Here is a 21854-nt window from a genome sequence, read left to right as displayed (position 1 = left end):
ATTTCCCACCTTCCTCTGCAGCGGGCTATCACTGCCCCTGCTAATGGCCATAAGTTCATAAGTTCAGAGTCACTAAGAGGAAAGAAGGAGGGACACAAAAAAAAAGAGAAAGACAGAGAACAACAAGGTTGCTCCATGCTCTGCTGGAGAGGGAGATGGACCATGGCTAATCTTAAAGACGTTGTATTATTTATTTAAAAAGCCGTGAAGCTAAAGCTGCACTCACAGTCGCAGTCTAGAGACTGGATTCTGCATTGATCTGCAAGCATCTACTGCAAAAGCTACGGCTTGTTACTTTTCTTCCTTTCCCCCCTGCGCATTTCTCTCCGGTCCTGGTTGATCTCGCCGTACTGGATGTGCGCTCAATATTTCCCAATGGTGATTAATCCTCCGAGCTGCCGCACGGAGCTGAGTAGAACGCTTCTGATTTCACCGACAGATACTGCAGTTGCTCTCAGTCAGACCAAAGAGCTTTTTCCATTCTTGGTTTATCTCACTATATCTTTCAGTTCCTCCCCCCTTTCAGTCTCTGTGTCTGTATTTCTCTTTAAATCTTTTACCCTCCATTTGTTTCCTGGACTCTTTTCTTTAGCTCAGATTTATTTGCAGCATGCAACTTTTGGACATGCCAGTCCTGGTTTTGAGGTGTGTCTCCTCCGCGTGTTTGTGTGCAGGACACCAAAATTGCCTCTCTGGAACGCAACATTCGGGATCTGGAGGATGAGATTCAAATGCTGAAGGCAAACGGCTTACTAAACACAGAGGACAGAGAAGAGGAAATCAAACAGATGGAGGTCTACAAGAACCACTCTAAGTTTATGAAGACGAAGGTAGAGACTAACTGCACTGTGCATGCAGATCTGATGCTGTTAAAGTATGGCTTAATATAAAATGGCAGGCATGATGTTCAGGGTACAGAGCTGTGCAGAAGAGAGAGTACTGAAAAATGTTGTGTTACATAAATGAGCTGCTTTAACACATAGTGAGAACAGCAAAGTGCCCTGTCGGCAAAAAATCTGAAAGAGGCTCCGTGCCAAAAGTGGGGAAAAATGCAAACTTTGCAAACGCACACTTTAACATTTGAAAACACTTTTCTTCCTTAATTACACATAAAAAGTACATCACTTTATTAATCTGTGGCCACAAGAGAAACACAAGTCTAAAATAAGATAAGCCACAATAAAAGCTTTGTTTTTGTTGAACTGACTTCCGCTGCTTGTTTTCCGACCGGTCCGTGATGATAAGTTGTGTTTGCATATCAGAGTTAGAGTCATACACTCAAGCACAGCCACCTACAACCTGTGATAGTGTCAAGGTGCGTGTGTCTGTGACTTTCTGGGGCTCACATACGTGTCTTTGGAGTGTTTACGTTTTCTCTCCCTATTAAGCGACCAACCACAGTTTTGTTCTTCTATTTTTAGACTTCTTTTCATCAATCATGAATAGAAATGATGTATAATATATGATGAATGCAGGGGAGTTAGTCCCAAATGCATATTTAATGAGGGAGAAGCGTGTTGATGAAAATAGTGCAAAAGCTGTGCAGACTAGCTCGCGGTTCCCATTCGTGAGCGTGAAATCGTTACACTGCTCACGTAACGGTTGGGTCAAAATGATCTGCTTCCTCTCATGTACAGATTGACCAGTTGAAGCAGGAGTTGTCAAAGAAAGAGTCAGAACTGCTGGCTCTGCAGACGAAGCTAGAGACCCTCAACAACCAGAACTCAGACTGCAAACAGCATATCGAGGTGCTCAAAGAGTCTCTCACTGCCAAGGAGCAACGTGCTGCCATCCTGCAAACGGAGGTAATAAAACAAGCTCAACTTATTTGTACACGTACAATAAATTAACTTAACAATACATCACTTCACAAACATTCTCAAGCTCCTAGCCAAACTGAGCAAACAATAGGCTCGCCCTGGGCCCGAGGCTTATTACAGCAAATCATATCAGCAGTGTGTTTGCTTTGAAAGCTTTGTAGTAAGTGAAGTGCAACCTAGGTCACTACCAATGAAAAACTGTTGCCCAGTGTACTGTCACAGCTCATAGACCAGAAAACATCACAGATCTGCAGTAATAAATAAATAACTGTGGTGAATTATTAGAATACTTCCCTAATAAATACTCATCCAGCACCTTTTTTTTGGTTTGTTTTTTTTCACCAGGGTTACTATAAGTTATTAAATCAAAGTGCTTTTAACTATAATGCTACACTTGGGATAATTAGTCCACTTTGTGTGCTTCCTCTGACATGTACTAATGTGCTTTAGGTTGACGCTTTACGTCTACGTCTGGAGGAGAAAGAGTCCTTCTTGAACAAGAAAACCAAGCAGCTGCAGGACCTGACGGAGGAGAAGGGTACTCTCGCCGGAGAAATCAGGGACATGAAGGACATGCTTGAGGTCAAAGAAAGAAAGATTAATGTCCTGCAGAAAAAGGTGAGAATGGAAGGAAAGAAGACCTCACCATGTAGAAACATTAAGGGAGGAAATACACTTTAACCACAATTTTGGCTTGCCCACATTACTCTGCTTTTGAGTTATTGTTTATTTTTTGTCTACAACACACTGTATTGTGGAGGCATGTCTAATTAGTCCAGATTTAGTCACAAATTTGAAATGAACAGCGACTGTGTGGGTTGTTTCGTCACATTTCCGTGTCCTGGACTAAACCAGTCGCTCTGTGGAAATATAAAGCTGGGAGGTTACTCTGTCCATCAAGTGTGAGAGAGTCTCATGCTCTCAGGGGAAAATGCCCATAGAAAGACAAGCAAGAAGATATTTCTGCCTCACTGGCTCTCATTTGTGTGTGTGCTATAAATACTCACAGAGTGTTACTCCATATCGCACCCAGACCTGCTCTCCCGTTTTGTTTTTCTTCTCTTGTGTCTGATCACACACCCCCCTCTCTCTCTCTCATCTTTGCACTTTTATCTGTTTCATCATTTTTATTAATTATGAATCATTGTTTTTTCCTGTCTTATCATAAATAAAATACCTTAATTCAGGTCAGTCCTGCACTGCTCAGATAGCAGTTTGGTATATATTCAGGTTTACATTAAGTTCTGCTTTTCAAAACTTAAAGGTCTTATAGTTTTTGATGTATTTCTTCTCACGTTGTACACAGTGTTGCTTATGTAGTGTGTTAAGCTTCAGAGACTTAAAAAATGGCAGATATACCAACTTTAAATGTTGCGCTGGTTTGGAGATCGTGCTTTTTATTGTGTGTTTTGCTCCTTGTTCTTTCTTATTTTTCTGAGTCAGATTGAGAACCTGCAGGAGCAGCTGCGGGACAAAGACAAGCAGCTGGGGAACCTCAAGGACAGGGTCAAGTCTCTGCAGACCGACTCCAGTAACACAGACACTGCCCTGGCCACCCTGGAAGAGGCGCTGTCAGAGAAGGTAGATCACGCCACCCTGATACCACAGAACCCGTAACACTGTCTGAACTGTGACACTTTATCTGTTTGTAGTTACTATCATATTATCAAAAGGATGTATATAGTGGAAGGAATTCCAGGTGACTGTTTCAGACAATCATTCATTCAAAATCCTGGATGTGAATGACCTCTTTTTTTCTTGTATGCTCTCAAGAAGACCACATGGACCAAACATTAGCGTCATTATCGACAAGAAATTGAGATTAGCAAACTTTTTTCCTGACGTTTTATATCTCTGTTAGGTCGCAGTAACACGGTCCTAAGCAAACTTGTATTCCCTGACCGACTGGTAAATGGTTGCTGGCTGTCGCTAAGTGACACTGATCACAAAGAGGATGCTGCACCAAAAACCTCCTTGTGGTTGTTTTGGTCACTAGCAGATTGGCACATTGCCAGCGTTTGTATGGGTGGCTCCAACTTGTCTGCAACATTTTCTCTCTGGGCTCTAGTGAAACTTGAACACACTGCAAGTGCCACACAGAGTAGAAAAGGAGCTTGTTTGCCATCAGTTCAATTAAATTCAGTTCAATTCAGTTTTATTTATATAGTGCCAATTCAACAACAATCACCTCAAGGTGCTTTATATTGTAAGCTAATATTAGAGAGAACCCCCCCCCCCAAAAATAAATAAATAAATAAATAAATAAAATAAGACAACTTCGTAAAAGCAAGCGCTTGTCGACAGTGGGACAGGACAAACCCCCAGCAGAACTCAGCTCAGGGCGGGCAGCTATCTGCTGTGACTGTTTGGGGGTGAGGAAAAAGAGAAGAGACACAGATACTGGGATCTGATTATTCAAGAGCTTGTATGCGAGGAAAGGGATTTTAAATCCAATTCTGGATTCAACAGGGAAAAGTTGCACTGTCCCTAACCACCAGTGAATCGGCCTGTTATAGCGACAGCAAGCAACAACCTGCAACCAGTTGGGAAATACACATTTATTTATTTAATTTAGTAAAAGTTACACTCTTTAAAGAGAATAATGTAAGCTTCGGTGTTGTCATAGATACTTGAACTTTAGAGTTGCTCATAAGGGAAATTTGAAGAGACACAAACAGAAATGCTTCCTCTTATTTCCAGACTTCATATTAAGCTTAGTCAGCTGGTAGCTGGTGAAATTCCCACATATGTTAAACCTTTCCTCTAAATGAACCATGTTAGTAAAAATTCTTGTTTTCTGCTTCTTCTTTTTTTTTTTTTAAAACAACTACAAGTTGCGTGTAGTTGCTGTGGAGTGATTGTATAGAACTTCTGAAATTGTGACGAGATCAGATTTGTACTTGTGCAGAAAGAAGTGTGAATAGTATAAAATATTAAAACTGAGAACCTTCACAGACAAAACATTTATTATTACATTCTGTTAATACATTCGTTGATATCAAAGAAGAGAGATGAAGGCACATGTCGCAGCAGGGCGACTGTGCCCTGCTCTGCACTAAGGCTGTTTGTGAAGCCCATCATGGTGCTTTAAAAAGCTCCATCAGGTTTGACTTTTCTTAATCCTCCTAAAAATCGTGGAACCTCACCAAATATCAGTAATAACTCTATTACAGTTCATAGATTTATGTATAATTGAGGAAATAGCTGATGTAATCCTCTAGCTGCATTAGATATCATTATTTCTTTCCTGCACTAGTGTTTTATTCAATTTGTAGGTAACCGGATTTTGATGATTACATCTTTATTTATAAAAACATACAAGGAAAAAATAACAAAGTAGCACTGAGGTAAAATTCCAGGCACGGCATCTAGCTTGATTCAGCATTTTAGCTTAATTTTAGTCTAATTTCTTAATAACTGTATTTTTCATGTGTGATATTAATTTCACATAACTAGAGACATTTGTTTTTTAAAAGGAATGAACTGATACAAATCTCTGATTTGAGCTGGAACAATCTTAAATGAACATCTCAGCAGTTTAATGTTTATATAGACTCTTAACCGTTCAGTCATATGAAGAGTTTTAATTCTTTGTGCTTCTGTGTGTTAGGAGAGGATTATTGAGCGTTTGAAGGACCAAAGGGAGAGAGAAGACAGAGAACGACTGGAAGAAGTGGAATCATATAAGAAAGAGAACAAGGAATTGAAGGAGAAGGTGAACAGCCTGCAGATAGAACTAACAGAAAAGGAGGTCAGTGAGCAAAGAGATTTTCTCTATAAGGCTACAGGGCTGTGTACACATGAGTGTGTCCTTCTCTTTGCTGCAGAGCATGCACCTTTTTTATGCACAGCAAATATTGAAACACTATCTTTCAGTAGGGCTTTAGGTGCCATTTAAGCAGTCACCTCAGGTGCTGTAACTTTGTTGCACATTCTGGCACTCTGCTGGCCTGCCTGGTTTGAAGCGCTGCTAACTGTCTGTCCTGACTACTCACCTGCAGTCCAGTCTCATCGATCTGAAAGAACACGCATCATCCCTGGCATCCTCTGGCCTCAAGAAGGATTCAAAGCTCAAGTCACTGGAGATTGCAATTGAGCAGAAAAAAGAGGAATGTAGTAAGTTGGAGACACAGTTACAGAAGGTAGGTGTGCATCTCTCACCACCGAATCACCTCGCACACTATAATGCAAAATTTTAATTTAGATTTTAAGAGACGAGCAATTCACAGTTTTTAACCTGTAGAGAATTTTTCAGCAGGTTGTTTTGAAAGAAGTAATTACAGATTATGGTTCCCACAGCCATCTATATTAAAAGAAGGCTTATCTAATGCACATTTTTACACAGTTACTTTTTGCAGCCAATCCTAATTATTCTGTTTTTTTGGTTTTAAAGATCTGTTGTGCTTCAGTTAGAGGGAAATCAAGTAAAGGTGGAAAAGTCGGAAATCCTGAATTGGGGTCAAACAGTGTAGTAAAGCTAGCATTACACCACACAGACTCATACAAGTTTGCAGGTGTTGGGAAAACGACACCGCAACAAGTTTCATGTTTGAGCTGCTGCTAAGCTTTTGATTGTACTATTCAATCTCTATATAAAGTTAAGGAAACCTGTGTTTAACAGCTCGACAGCAGCCATGTTCTGGACTTTAACACTGGTTAACACTGTTTTGCTGTCAGTGCTCCACTGTGAAGAAAGAACTTAAAAATGAGCCTAATGTTACTCTTACTGAAGGTCATATATAAATGATGACTTTCCGCTGATGATTTCAGAAATGTCTGGATGAAAGCTGACCATTTTAGCAGTCAGTACGGCAACATTTTCTATGGATGTCTCTTTGTCTGAATTGCAGAGAGCTTCTGTACTCTGAATGAAGACTGTAGCAATGTCTCTCTTTAATTGCACTGAACTGTAGATAAGAAGCCAGAGCTGAGTGTCCACTGCGAAGAAAGGAATGAGCTCATTGTGAATTCAGGGACCACTTCAGTGGAGACTGTTAAGCAGTTACAGACATAAGAAAAAAAGGCTACTTTCCTTTTGTAGAAATGATTGGCCAAATTAACGTGCAGTGTATTTTCTCTGTTCATATTTTCCTGCTGGTCTGATCTTGGCCTGTGTCATTGAGGGGAGATTAGGTATGATCACAGATTATTTAGTGAAGACAGCTCTGTCCCATTTAAAAATTAAAGTAGCAGTATAAAAACAAGAATAGCGAGGTCTCACTTCTGAGAACATGTTATCCTTCATTAGGCTGTTTCTTTGGACCTGAACAAGAAATGTGAACAGACCTTATGTAAAGCACACTTCATTAGGCTAATGGCTGCCATCGTGCTTTGTCTCCTGTAACAGGCAGCCATGCTTTTTAAGGGTGTTGCAAGTAGCAGGCAGTCATTAAATATCCCTCTTTGCCTTCTTCTTCTCCTTCTTGAGACTATCGCTATATCATCTCTTCCTCTGTGTTTGTCTCTGTTGTGTTGCCGTTAGCATAACAACATGTGTACTATGTTACTTATCTGTCAAACATGTATTGTACCATGTCTGATCCTGCTGTTCTCTCTTTGGCTCAAACTCAATCCTGACATTTACTCTCCCGGGACTCCCCCGCCTCCCTCCTGTTTCTTCCTCAAACCCTCTGTTTGCAATGTAGCAAGCTGAGCAGCTATTCAGTCACATGAACACTCCTGTAAGTCCCTCTCCTGAGCTCTCTGAGGCACATATTGAAAGCATGAGGACACTGATAACTTCCTTGAAATATGCTAGATGGTGATCGTGCCAAACCCCAGCACAGGTCCTGCTTTCACCCACCCAGGATGCATGTTGTTCATTGCACTGTACTGATATAATGAGCTGCAGTCAGAGTCCTGTGCACTGTGCTCATCCTGTAACTGTTTGTGGTATGTGGTGAAACTGGTGCTGCATATATGTAGAACCGAAGGCTTACTTAGTCTGCTGGAACGTGCTCAATATAGATTCTTCTGCCATTTTATTAAGTATATGTAGCTCAAACTAAAACAACAATCTTGCAATAAATTCTGTCTTTATGAGGGTTAATTTTCTTTTATACAGCTGTTTATTGCCCTTTGTTTTAATTACATTTTACATGTAAAAGTCTTCCTATGATTTAGTATAGCCTCATTGCACTGTGTCATGTAAGGACACACCTGGGATTAATTGCAGGACTGTTAGACTGCATTAGCTTTAACTATGTGTGAAGTTGTTGTTTTTTAAGTTTTGGCTTTGTAGATAGTTTTTTCGGTGGTTATACTTAATAAACTGTCATATTCTTCCACAGCACAAAAAAAACATTTAAATGTAACAAATTTTACATTTTTGTAAACTTTTGTATCTATAGCTAAATTTAATGGTAATGTTTTTAGTCACTAAGGCCTCATCTGGGAAGTTGTGTGGCAACAGGAACCCATACATTCACTGAATTGTACAGGTTACACTGACCTCAAATGCAGCACACATGTGTTTTGTCATAGAAGCTCATGTGGGGAATGTGACAAATTAATAGTAAACTTTTCATTGGACTTTCAGAGACTTTATGCAATTGAAGTCACAGGACATGGCATTCAAGTTTCCTCATATTTGGTGCACTTATAACCAGTGAAAAAAATTAAAAGAGGCAAACAGAGTGAACAAACCTTTCTTTAATACATATTTGTCATTGAATTATGTCTAAATATTACATTTTTAGCACAGAATTTCAGTTCAGTGTGTTTTAGCATCTCTGTGAAAATCCTCAAAAATATCAAACTATTTGACAGTGAATTATAATATTGACATCTCCCCAACTTGATCCACTTTCGTGTATTTTGTGGATCTTGGCAATTTCAGAGGTTCTTAAAGAAATGTTATAGATAAGGAAAACAGAATAAAAACACAGAATGCATTTAAATAAATAAAGTAATTGAACTGCAAAATCCTCAAATCGTCAAGTGCTTCCTTCCTATAGCCGCCTATAAATGCTCTTCTGTAGTATACTGTTCATTGCAATATTTGCAGGGGCCATATGGAGGGCAATTTGTTGTCCAATAACTGTCTGTTGTAGTTATTTTTCATAAATTTCAACTAGAATTATTGGGTCTTAAATAAAATTATGTATATCTCCTCTAAGCTAAACTCTAGCATCGTTCCTCATGCATAAAATATGACAGTTAGAACAGATTTACTTGGTCGCCCTTGCTTCTCTTTCTTCATTCTTTGGACTGACAATTGCAAAGACTGTGCAGCTTCGTTGGGTTTGCATGACTTGGTCGACCATTGTGCATGTTGTCAGTATCCGTGTTGCCACGCTTCTCTTTTGTCTCAGTGTGGTGCTGTTAGCGAAGGTATCGGCCGTGGTTGAAGATCACTGCAGTGTTTTGGTGGATGGCTCTGTGTAACTCTGCGATATGTGTTAACATATGTGGCTGTGTATTGTCCAGGGTGCTGTGTACCACTGTAGTGGAGAGATGTCCTTGCTGTCCAAAAACTAGACCTCTGATTTTGATAGCCAGTGAATCAATTTAGTGCTTAACTTATAATGATTTGTTATTATTGTCACAGACATACAAAACTCTCACAGACTATCCTGAAGTCCTGTATTCTACTCCATGTGCATGAAGTGACCGGGAGTCTCAATGGACCATTTAATTGGAGCTAAATAATAGCTTTGTTAAAACTAATGAGCCAGTACCAGTAATGATGCCCTCATCCACAACATTTGCCTCGGCTTTATTCATTTGAAAGTACAGGGACAGTGCAAGAGACATAGATAATATAAGTCACTGATGGACTACAGTGTACTGTATGTATCTCTCTTTCATTGACAGTAAAACGTTCTGCGCTTCACACTTTTGTTGATACTGGGTTGTTATTTTTGTTAACTGTGTGTTTTTGGGCGTGTACATGTTTGTATTTGTCTTTTCTTGGCATGTTGATGCAGAAAGCCCATGAAGTGGAGCAGCAGTCGGGCTCCAGAGGGAACCCAGAGTATGTGGACCGGGTGAAACTGCTGGAAAAGGAGGTGAGCTACTACAAGGATGAAGCTAATAAGGCTCAGACAGAGGTGGAGAGACTGCTGGACATCCTGCGAGAGGTGGAAACCGAAAAGAATGATAAGGACAAGAAAATTGCTGAGTTGGAAAGGTAACTAATTCTGACTGCATATTAGCCTGTACTGCTTTAATCCTTCCCTTTTAACTTACACTCTGTTTTCTATGACCATTGTTATATCTATGAAGATAAAATTAGCATACCTGCCTGCAATTTTAGCAAACCTCTTAGGTAATTTAACATGTTTGCCTGAAAATGCCTGATACATCCATTCTTTGTTTATTTTTTAGCTCTCCACTTAGCTTCAATATATTTATATACAATATAAATATAGGGAATATAAAAACACAAAAACTGGAAGAAAACAAGTAAAGAAAAGGAAAAACAAACTTCCAATACATACATACGGTGTGTTTATTTCATGTATGATCATAGACTGTATATATAAAAGATGGATGTAGCAGGTTTAGGACACTAATAAAGGTGTTTCTTAAATCACCATTCTTTCTGTTGGCCAATTCAAAAAGAAATCCAATTGTAAAGGATTGCATGAGAAAAGGGCCTCATGAAAATGACATTTTCTTTATGAGTTTATTGTCTGTTTTATTAGTTTTAGCTTGTATAAGATACAACATGAGATAAATTTTGTAAATTAGCGTCCCAAATAGAGAACAGGTCTGCTGGAAGTAAAATTATACGTGAAAAGTGAGAGTCCCCCTTTACGTCACTAAAAAAGAAAGAAAGAAAAAAATGGCCAAGGCTAAAATGCTCAAAACGTTGTGTATGATACAAAAAAATTTATTTTTCTGTGGCTTGTTTCACATCATAACAAGTAACCAGGCATAAAGAGATGGTTTTAAATCCGCTACTCTCTATATCGCAAACAAAACCCCATTTATCTTCAGATAAATTAGGTTATTTTGTAATTTAGGTTACCCAACTCTCTAATGGTATTACCATAAGCAATACAGTGTGCCACTGTTTGTGCTGAGTAGCTCTGAGCAGTCTATTCTTGATCTGGATGGATCTGTTTGTCAGCTTTACAGTTCTCTGTGTTCGGTGTATGCTGGGCAAATTTCCATGTGGCTCTGTGCACATTTTCATAGTGTTTCCATGTTATGTTCAGTTGTGATGTTCTCATACTGCACTGCACTCGATGGTATTGGATAATGCGCTCTGTACACACAGTTTTGATTTACACGTTCAGGTTTTGTTTATAAATATCAACAACGCTCAACTCAGTCACTTCTCTTTCGGAAGAGGTCATCTGAGTCCAGTTAATGGAGTGCAGAAATAAAGCAGGTGGCCTCTCTGGTTCTCTCCTGGGAGCAGTACTGCAAGTTTATTTGCACTTTGGTTTGTCTAATGAAGGAGATCATCGTCGTTTACCTGGACAGGATTCAAACGAATGAGACTAACATAGGGATTGGTTGATCTGCATGAGGACCACACAGCCCTTCTCCCCTGCCACTGCTTAGTGTTAAAGACACTTATATACTCCCTTCTCAGATCATTATAGGATTAATGTCGTGATACTTTGTTAGTGGTGTTTGATTAATTGCGTCTTCTTGTCCTTTTTTTTGCCATCTTTACCCACTTTTCTCCGTCCCATTTCCCTCTCTCTCTTCTGTGCCATGCTCACCTGCCCCTCTCTTTACCCCTGGCCATGAATCAACTTTCAACCTACTTCTCTTCTGTTCTGAAATCTGATTCTGATTTTTCAAAATCTTTTCTTCATCTCCCTTGCAAATCTTTCTCTGTTTTGACATTAGCCCCCCTCCCCCCGCCCCCCGCCCCACCCCTCGTCCCGGTGGCAGAGCTCCCCCTGACCCGCTCCCTTCTGTGTCCACTGCTCCCCAGCAGATAGGGGGCATGGTGTGGGATTTCCTGGGAAAGTGAGTGCTCTGCCCTGGCACTTAAGGCTTGGCTGCGTGGTTAAAGTCTCCGACCGCGACTGCCGCAACTGCATCTGGTTTCACCTGTGTGCCTGGGTCTGCCTGCTGTTTGAAGGATTCAAAAATCTTTGTATCAGAGTTACACAGTCTGTTTTTAGTCCGTGGTGCCATTATTTTACTCGCGTACATGATACAAAGATCCCTGGATTCATTTTGATTTTATTTCTTTAGAATGTTTTTGCTTTCTAGTCTGCATCTGTGTCCGTGACTGCTTTTTGATCATTTAAGGAGCTTTTCTATGCATGTGACTGTGTGTGTGTGTGTGTGTGTGTGTGTGTGCGCGTGTGCATGTATACACGTGTAAAGGAGAAGGAGTTTGTGCTGCATGTTTATTTTTGGGGCAGCAGTCATCATTAAAACTCATTTATCTGTGCACTGATGATGTAAAGTGGGAAAAAAGTCCACAAATATTTTGCTGTATGAGCAATCACAGCAAATTAAAGAGCCATGTGAAATTTTAAGCAAATATGAAGTTCAAACCTTAAAGATCAAGGGTTGTACTTCATATAAATTCAAATCATCAGGTCATAATGTTGTTAATATATGTCCAGATGGGCATATATTGCTTGCCATTTATTTGCACCACGTGCTACACTAATTTTTTCCTGTTTTGGCGTGTTTCCGTGGTGATGCTTGGTAAAGTCACACAGTAAATTCAGTCACACGGGTGTTGGAGCAAACTGTCAATATAAAAATTGCAGTTTTAAAAGCAAATATTTTGTAATTTGTAACCCTAACTAAAAACGCATTGTATATACTGTAAATGTTTTAATACTAATAATACTGCAAATAATGCACGCATCAGCACCTTTATCTATAGAACTTGGTGTGATTTACCCACTTGTTTTGACTTCTTTACTTTTTTTACATTTTATTTGAACTTGCTATACTTCCTTGTGTTCTTGTGGAAATAGCTTCCTGCTAACACACTTTAAGACACACAAATATACACCCTTTTGTGTCTTTTTGTGGCGTTGGTTGTTTGTAGTAGCTTATTGTATAAGTGTCTGCCCTCAGCTAATGTTTGCTGTTGCCACGAGCACGCTTCCCCTTCTCATTCCAGCCACCCATCTGCTCGCCTCACCCCGTCACCCTCTGTGACCCAGCCACCCTTGCACCCTCATATCCCATTAACACCACCTAACAGACCCTATTTTCCAGTGCCCCCTTCTTCCTGCTTTCCATCCCAACCTGCCCCCACGTGCCCTGCCTAGCTTGCTCTACCAGATACTAAAGGAAAAGATCAGCCCTAGTGGCCTGCATGAATAGAGCTGCTGTGCTCCACGTCTACACGCGCTCAGTGTGGGGTGCTGTAGTAGGTAGGGTCTGGACTGAGCCCTCAGTCCTGAAGTGTGTCAGTTCAGTCAGGTCTTTTCTGTCTGAACAACCCTGCATCCATAACTGATTCTCCCACTAGCTCCCTTCTTGCCCACTTGATCAAACCACCATTGGCTTCCTCTCCTTTTGCTCGACTCTCAAACCTGTCCTCTCCTCTTATTTTTGCCCGGCTAACTTTTGCCTGACTCAATGCATGTCTGCCATTCCCAGGCTTGGCAGAAGATGCACATGGGCCCTTGTTTTCAGAGAAGGTGCATCCTGCATTAGCTGTGTCAGGCTGCAGAGCAGTGACTGCCACAGGCGTGTTTGTAATTTCCCATGTTGTTTGATGAGCAATGAACACAGCGTGATCTCCTCTGGGTTCACTGTAGTTTTTTCTTGTGATTGTTTCTTTATGTTCTGGTTCTAATGTGTCTGTTTTGTTTGTTTTTTTACTTTCCTGTGTGTTCTCTTATTTCCTGCTTCCAATGTCTACTTCACTCGTTCCATCAACCCCTTGTCTTCTGCCTTTTCCTTTCCCCATCTGCAGTCTAGCTCCCAGGTAAGTAATGCCCCTGCTCCCATTACATCCCCATTTCTTCCTAACTCCATCCTAACACTGGTGCTTAAACCTGTGATTTATCTCAGCAATGCAATTAACATGAAGCTATCGCTACATCTGTGATGCTCATGTTTTGTTGTTGTCCTGGTGATCTCATGAGCGGTACTATTTTGAAACTGAATACATTCAAAATGCACTTGACATGATCGCCCATTGCTGTACTGGCTTTGCTTGTTTTGTGTTTCACATTTTTGTTGTGGTTTTGGGTATAAAATGCACCCATTTCATAAGTCTACATATTTTTCATATAACTCTACTGACTTTTTTTTTAATGGAAATGCACAAATTTTGTGGTTTTGCAGACAAGGGGGTAAAGATCAAGCTAAAAAGGGTTCAAACATCAAACTGGGGCTGCAAGGTGACAAGAAAGGCTTGGGACAGGACCCTCGTAAGGACAGCTCCATAGATGGTGGTCACCACTTGAAGGTGATGTACCCTAATAAAAAAAATATTTACCCCTGATGATACACAGTTTAGTAATTACCTAATGAGATATGTGTCCTTGTTTTCCCAAACGTCAGTTGGAGGAGCTAATGAACACGCTAGAAAGGACGAGGCAAGAGCTGGATGCCACCAAGCAGCGTCTCTCCTCCACACAGCAGTCTTTACAGGAGAGGGACACTCACCTCACCAACATGAGACAAGAACGCAGGAAACAGCTGGAGGAGATCCTTGAAATGAAGTTAGTGTTTTCTGAGATTTGCTGTTAGCAAAAATCAGATTGGCGGCCTACATTTTCAACCTCCTGTTTTAAAAAATGTTCTTGTAATTAAGCCTTGGATTAATTTCTTTTCTCAAAATGTAATCCAGCTCATTTGTTTTTGTCCTTCCCCACCGTCTTTATGAGAAGACAGCTGACATAGCACTGCTAAATTGAAATTTGATTTCATTATCAGAACAAAAAGTAATCTGAAATCCACCACGATGGTCACACTGATATTCAAAACAGTAGCCAATCTACCCAAAATGTCTGTGTAGGTTCTCAGTCATCCAGGTCATTGTAATCTAAGTTTCTTGAAGAGGTTTCACTTCTCATCCAGGAAGCTTCAGTTCTAAGACCAAATGGTGGAGAGTCACAGTTTTTTTTAAAGGGACAACTCCCACTAGGGAATACCTGGGGCTCTCCACCATTTGGTCTTAGAACTGAAGAAGCTTCTCTGAAGTGAAACCTCTTCAAGAAACTTAAAATAGTCCAATCATTTTTCTTTCCAAGCTCCTTAAATCTACCCAAAAGTCAATATGTGCTGCACATTCACCCTGAGGCCAGATAATGTCCAGAGAAATTGCAGAAAAAAACACAAAATCTCAGACTCTACAGGCCTTGGTTAGCTTGTTAAATGTTGAAGTTCATGACAGTATGGCTTGTATGGGAGAGCCAGAAGAAAGCTTCTTCTCTCAAAAAAAGAACATGGCAGCACACATCGTAAAAGTGCATCTTAAGAAAAAACTGTCCTGGACAAATGAGATCAACGTGGCGATGTTTGCTAATAATAATTAGCACAAAGTTTGACAAAAACCAAACACAACATATCAGTACAAACACCTCATACCCTGTTAAAGCACAGTGTTGGTGGGGTGATGATTTTGGCTTGTTTTTCAGTCGCAGGGTCTGGGCACCTTGTAATCACTGAGTCGATCATGAGTACCTCTGTATATCAAAGTATTCTAGAGTCAAATGTGAGGCCTTCTATCTGATAGCTAAATCTTTCTGGAGATACTACTGTAGTGTTTTATGTTGTTTTTCTTTCAGACAACAAGCTCTGCTGGCAGCAATTAGTGAGAAAGATGCTAATATTGCACTGCTGGAACTGTCTGCCTCGAATAAAAAGAAGACCCAGGAGGAGGTGCTAGCCCTCAAGAGGGAGCGGGACAAACTGATGCACCAGCTCAAACAACATGTTAGTACTGCAGCATACTTCCAAGGAAATTTCTCTCTGCCGATGCTTGTTGCCAAAATAAAAAATGTAGCTGTACAAGTCAGCTAAACAATTTTCTACAAGGTTATCACTGCATGACCACTTTGCAAGTTCAGAGTCATTTTTCTGCTTTTATTTCTTAAGTCTTTGTTAATTCCAGACTAGTATTAAAATGAAGTGATGTCATTATCATCTCAATTTGCAAATAATTTGTGGCCGTAAACATCAGAGTTGAATAAGAAGTCTGTGCCTCCAAGACTTCAGTTTTGCAGCAGTCTCAAATATTCCGTTTTTTTAATTTTTAATTTTATTTTAAGCTAACTCAAATTTTAAAGTGTACAGCTCTAGTATGATTTACACACGTAAAATTCTGGCAGAGGCAATCTGGCCACTTTTCTGTCTCTAGTTTTTGTCTTATGTCACCTTGGAAGCACATAAACTGATCCTTGAACAGTGGATGGTCACCTGGAATCATACTGTAGTTTAACCACAGACGGTATATAAAGAATGGAGGAAGCCTCTAGGCCTAAAGCCATTGTAGATGTGTCTAAGAGTTATACATTCTTTCTAACTGCCAGTAGGAGGTGAGACTTGTCGCTCATCTTAATCAGTAGTTTTAAGCCTTATTTAATACACCCTGATTTTTATGTTATGAATTAGGACAGCGACAGTTACTTTGTTACTGACAAGTTGCTGCCATGTACTGTAAGTGTGCAATCTCCTCACTTCTGCCAACTGCAGAGCGTCATGCACTGACCTCTGCCCTCCTCCTACAGACACAAAGCAGAATGAAGCTGATAGCCGACAACTATGAAGACGAGCAATATCATCCACATGCTCCTCACCACCCCCAGTCTCAGCCCCCACATGCTCCACCTCAGCCCCAGCCCCAGTATCCCCACGCTCCCCACCCTCAACAGACTCCATATCCACACGCCCCGCACCCGCAACATCCGCAACACCCACAGCACCCACAGCACCTGCAACACCCACAGCACCCACAGGCATCCCAGCAACACCCACACCCACAGCAGCCACAGATGCAGTACCCTCACCCTCCTCACCAGCAACATCCTCAGCACCCTCAGCCACCTCCCCAGCACCAACAGCACCCACGCCCTCCACAGCCCCAGCACCCTCACCAACAGCACCCCCAGCATCCTCAGCAGCACCCACATGGGCATCTGCCTCCGCAGCACCCTCACCCTCAGCACCCACACGGACCTCCACAACAGGGGCCACACCCCCAACATCCACACCCTCAGCACCCCCAGCACCCCCAGCACCCTCAGCATCCCCAACACCCTCACCATGCCCAACATCCACGTCACCCGTCGCCCCACCATCGCGGGGGACCAGCCCGAGGACCCCCGCATGCTGGTCATCGCCCTTCCCCAGACCAGGTAAGATCACACATGTTATCTCTGTTATTAAATACTATTTACAACATGTTTCAAAGGTCAGCACTGACGTCTTTTTGATATGGAAAAGTAAAAATGGCCTAAAACTCAGTTAATCTAATAACTGTGACCAACAAATGCCACAAGCTACATACCGTACTTGCATGTGACACAGATATCTGTGATAATCTCAGCCATGATGGTTAGAAGTTTGCTTTGACAGACTGTCAAATACACAGTAGCACAGTAGTTGGACAATAGATGCAATGTTAAAATTCTGTTGTAGAGAAATAGTTGTGACAGTAAGCGAACAAAGAATTAACCGCTGACATCCTCCAGTCACCAGATGTTGGTCTCAATAAATAAGACACAGTTTCAGTCCCTCCAGTTCTCAATGCTGCTTTGAATAAAAGCAACATAACAGCTTCTGCTGCTTTCTTCTCCTCATGCATAACGCTGCCAACGACAGGATGACGAGGAGGGCATTTGGGCATAATCCTTCCTGTGACAACCAAAGCTCTAATGTTGTTTTGAGGGGTGAGAAATATTTAAGACTTTCTTAATTTTACTTCTTTGCCAGCGGAGTCTGTGGTGTTTTGTAAAAATCTCAGCATGTTTGTCAGATTTAGACTTTGTATTTTTTTTTTCTCACATTCAGATGATTCAGTCACTACTGGAGGAGCACAGCCATGCCATGATGTTGTAACACTACCCAACTAAATATTTATTACCTCCACTCAATCAGTACCCAGCAACGGGACCTTTTTTTCCCAGGAAGAGGAGGGGGAACTCAGGTGTGCAGGTCATGCATAGAGACTGACAGCTGAGCAGGTATTTCACCCATCTGGACACGCATAGACATGCTGTAGTGAACATTATATTAATTACACTAAAAGAAAAATCTTTCCAAACTGAAACTTCCACTGTCTCCTTCATGTTCTGTTTAAGGTGATGTGGGAGCTCTTCTTGGTGTGAACAGGACAAGACGCACTCCACTTCACACAACATTAGATATTCACAACTGAAATGGAAGGAGAGAGAACGATATGGAGAAAGAGATGTTCTGTGTGTGTCTAATTGTTGCTTGGACATGTGATTAACACGGGAGCACTGTATCACAGGTTAAACCGAGGTCAACTCACCTGTCTGTCACAAGTTCAGGCCAACGGCGCTCTCTTGATCCACCCAGCAGAGATCTCATGACCGTCTGTCAGCCCAGTATTTCTTCCTTCCTCCTTCTTCCTTTGACTGGTTCAAGATCATGGTTGTCTTGCTGACTGTTTCATCTGCCTGACTGACTCCTCTGGCTCTGGTTGGCTCCTCCGCCTGACTCTTGTCATGGTTTTTCAATCGTCACTGCCCTCCTGACTCACCTGGTGACATCTGACCCCTCTGCCTGGCTGTCATGACCTTCGGCGTGTTGTAATCATCAGATTGTTTTGCTGAGCTATATTTTCCCTCCGTGGCACGCAGTGACTTCTTCCTTTCTTTTTCTTTTTTAAACCTTTTTACCTGCCATGCGTTTCTTCAGCATTTCTAAACGTGACATGGTGTCCCTTTACTAGCATGTTCCACACAATCCAGATTAAGTGGTTTTAGGGTTTCTTTTGTCATTTCTTGTTGGTAAAACGAAGAGCTTTGATCTGACTGATGACAGGCTTGAGCCTTGCCTGCAACATCAAGAGGTCTCTGTGGCTGTGCAAGCAGGGCCTTCCAGTTCTCTGGCTAGTTTTAGCCTTAAGGCTGTGGCTGCACTGGATTTTATCTTCATCTTACCTCATTTTAATCAAAAGTAGTCAAAAAAAGAAATAAACTATGCAGATGTAAACATAGAGTGAATGCATTCCCATCCTTACTTAAATCAAGTCAAAATGATTTAACTGTCCAATCACAGCAGCCAAGGGAGTGGTCAGAATATATTGATCAGATTATTTAGATTATTTCTGAGACTATGCACCTATGCACCTCCTCTGTGTTGCAGGAATTTTTACTAATGGTGCTTCTGCTGGTGCTCAAACTAAACGGTGTGAGAAGACCTGGTAAAGAGCATCTTTTAGTCCTTTTACAGTAAAGGGACTTGATCCCACAATGGGCTTCATAAACAACTGTAAAGGAGTTCTTTGTACATATGATTTGACAAATGGGGTTTGTGATCCACACACAGAGGCTAGGTCCCTCAGCAAATACTGCTACTATAAGCATCATTCTAGACTATAAAGAGAAGGCAGTGTCCAATAGATGTTTATCCTGCAGGTCTATTGGAGCCACTGACACACCAGTGTCTGACCTAGAGTATGCTCCTGCTCCCCTCTCCCTTGTACTCTTCCAGCAGTAGTCTGTGTGACCTCCCCAAACATAGTGACTTGTTTTCTCCTTCTCAACAAGGTGGCCTGTGCCTCGTAAAAACTGTACACATATGATAGATATGCATATATTATACATATAGAGAGAAATCTATAGAGTGTGTCTATATGTGGTCAGAAAATCATTTCAAACTGACAAGATACTATATAAATATATATATATAATATATATATGTTTCTTTTTTCTTCATGGTTATTTTTCTATCTGGCTGGAGGTCTGAGAAATGTCTTATTTAGAGCGTTGAGCGGTGTGATTTTCCTCTGATTTGTACTGTATATGAAAACCCCCCTCAGCAGCAAATTTAACATTCCCTGTCTGAAAATACAGGACAGCCCAAATAGAAAAAAATTAAGAGCTTTATGACAGTTTATGGGAAACAAAGAAGTGTATCCAAATCTATCTAGAAGTTTAGAAAAGGTGACATTATTACATTCCTTTCTTAATGTGAAAAACAACTCAGTTGAAGACCACTTTGCCTGTGGTGACGACTTTGAACAGCGACTTTATTTATTTTTTTAATTTTGCAGCTCACACAGGTAGCATTGAGATTATGTCTGCTGAACTCAGCAGTCAGAAGCTTGCACTTGTGAGAGGACTATCACAGTTATCACCCAACCGGAGGTTTGAGTGACTCTGTCTGGATGCATTTCCTTCGTGTGTTTGTCGTTGTTGTTGTCTCGTAAGCCGAAGTGATGATGTATGTGACTGTGACAGCTAACCAAGTAGAAAAAAAAACACACGCGCACACAAATTGTTACAGTATAGTGGAAAAATGAAGTAGACTGTTACAATCCCCAGTTCCTCTCTCTAACCCTCATGGTGCCTGTGTGTCTCCCTTTTATGGCCAAGTGTTGGTTGTTGTATATAAATGTCTTTCCATTCACTCATCACTCCAAGGTGATCTGTGCATCATCTTTTATGTGTCTGCTTCCCACCGTTACGGCTCTGATCCACTGACCAAGAACCAACAGACCGTGTGAAACTTTGCTGTTTGTGTTTACAAATGTTAAGATAAATCCTGACTTGGATGTTTAAAAAAAACAAAAGGGAAGACAATGCAAACAGACAGAGGAGCAACAATCCTCTCACTACACCGAGAGGGGGATGAAGTATGAATCCTCTATTTTCAGGTCCTTATCTACTGAATACTTGAAGTAGGGAGTTCTCCTACCATGAAATAGTAACATATGATTTACATGGTAGACGACATTTCAATTGTGCCCATGCATGTCGATTTTTACATAATGTGCCAACTGAAAGTGATGATGTAAGGATAATCTCCTGTTCTCTATGCAGAGCGATTTCTCTACTGTTGTGTCAAAAAAAGGTTTCGGAGACACCAAGGCTTAGAGGCTGGGACTGGTTTCCTGAGCTTAGACGCAAGAGTAATCTGACATTGCGTGTGGCAGATTTGAGAAGGCAAGGCTTCATCGGTGCCTAGAAACAGCTGTGTAGAAAGACTTGAAAAGTCAGCGGTAATTTTCAAAAGCCTTCAGAAAAAAGAAAAAAAAAAGCCTACCATACATTTTCACTGTATTCTTGTAAACAGGTTGTTTTTGTTTTACTGCATATCACTGAAAACTTTGGATTAAACAAATCACTGTGACCAATGCCAGAAACGCTTTTGTTTAACGGAACAAATATTATGTTTACTTTTTTATTATTAATTTTTTTGTATTTAAGTTAGCTTTATTTTTTCTATTTTTTCGGTGCACTGAACATACCAGTTTGAGACTGTACTATTTGTATAGGTAAATGTTTTGAGGTGTACAGTAAAAACCAAGGAGCAAACTAAATGTATGTCCAGCATGCTGAATGATTATTCGTGTGAACGTGAGCTAATCTCCCATAAAGCATCATTCCTCATACATTAATTGCATCTGCATCGTGCATTGTGACGGTGTGATGTTGTGTTTGAGAGTGATGTGTGTCTCACTTACTGTGTCCACTTAGTAGACAGCCTGTGCAGTTCTGTGAGAGTGCAGCATGTTCTTGGAGTTGCTGGTGTAAATGCATTCAGAAAAGAGGGATGTGTGCGTGCATAACTGCAATTTATTTGTTTATGAGTGCGTGTATGTTGTTGTGTGAATGCACAAGATAAAACTATTTAAAAAAAAACTAAACAAAAACAACAACAACTTTATAAAGAGAAAGTCCCTAAATGAAAAAAAAAGTAAGATTGAGTAAGTTTGGGGGGAAAAAAAAGCATGGATACTCTGTAATGTTTTGTTTTATAAAAACTATAGGAGGCTGTCCTCAGTGCCCCAGTTTGCTATTGTATGTGCTGTATCAGAATATTACTATTGAGTGTTGGCCAGCTTGTTTATATCCATCAAATAAAGGTGACTTTCTTTCTGTCTGCGTTTGTGATTTTTCAACTAAAATCACTTAAACAGTTGCTACTTTATACATAAACTTTGTC

The 21854-nt window shown here is 40.8% G+C and overlaps 1 protein-coding gene across 7 annotated transcripts in view; it reads left to right on the top strand.

The window, feature by feature from the left end:
- The window catches only part of erc2 (ELKS/RAB6-interacting/CAST family member 2), a 50435-nt gene extending 28648 nt beyond the window's left edge, over window positions 1–21787 (top strand). For 3 of the 7 annotated variants that reach the window (XM_084928574.1, XM_084928577.1, XM_084928580.1), the window contains 16 exons: window positions 675–830; window positions 1638–1805; window positions 2271–2438; window positions 3264–3401; window positions 5431–5571; window positions 5822–5962; window positions 7466–7501; window positions 9749–9951; window positions 13681–13692; window positions 14055–14178; window positions 14274–14434; window positions 15503–15650; window positions 16445–17071; window positions 17538–17605; window positions 17727–17899; window positions 18017–21787. In XM_084928574.1, coding sequence (XP_084784700.1) covers window positions 675–830; window positions 1638–1805; window positions 2271–2438; window positions 3264–3401; window positions 5431–5571; window positions 5822–5962; window positions 7466–7501; window positions 9749–9951; window positions 13681–13692; window positions 14055–14178; window positions 14274–14434; window positions 15503–15650; window positions 16445–17071; window positions 17538–17564 — 2250 coding nt within the window. In that variant the 3' untranslated portion in view covers window positions 17565–17605; window positions 17727–17899; window positions 18017–21787. Of the gene's footprint in view, window positions 1–674; window positions 831–1637; window positions 1806–2270; window positions 2439–3263; window positions 3402–5430; window positions 5572–5821; window positions 5963–7465; window positions 7502–9748; window positions 9952–11630; window positions 11754–13680; window positions 13693–14054; window positions 14179–14273; window positions 14435–15502; window positions 15651–16444; window positions 17072–17537; window positions 17606–17726; window positions 17900–18016 lie in introns of all 7 variants that reach the window. The other 4 variants (XM_084928578.1, XM_084928579.1, XM_084928581.1 and 1 more) reach the window with 3 other exon arrangements.
- Window positions 21788–21854: the final 67 nt, after the last annotated feature.

Source organism: Perissodus microlepis, chromosome 5, assembly GCF_051167445.1.
Source record: "Perissodus microlepis isolate ML-2025 ecotype Zambia chromosome 5, ASM5116744v1, whole genome shotgun sequence".
In the NCBI taxonomy this organism is placed as follows: domain Eukaryota; kingdom Metazoa; phylum Chordata; class Actinopteri; order Cichliformes; family Cichlidae; genus Perissodus; species Perissodus microlepis.
Note: the sequence above shows the minus strand (reverse complement) of the source record. Positions and strands in the feature narration are given on the sequence as shown.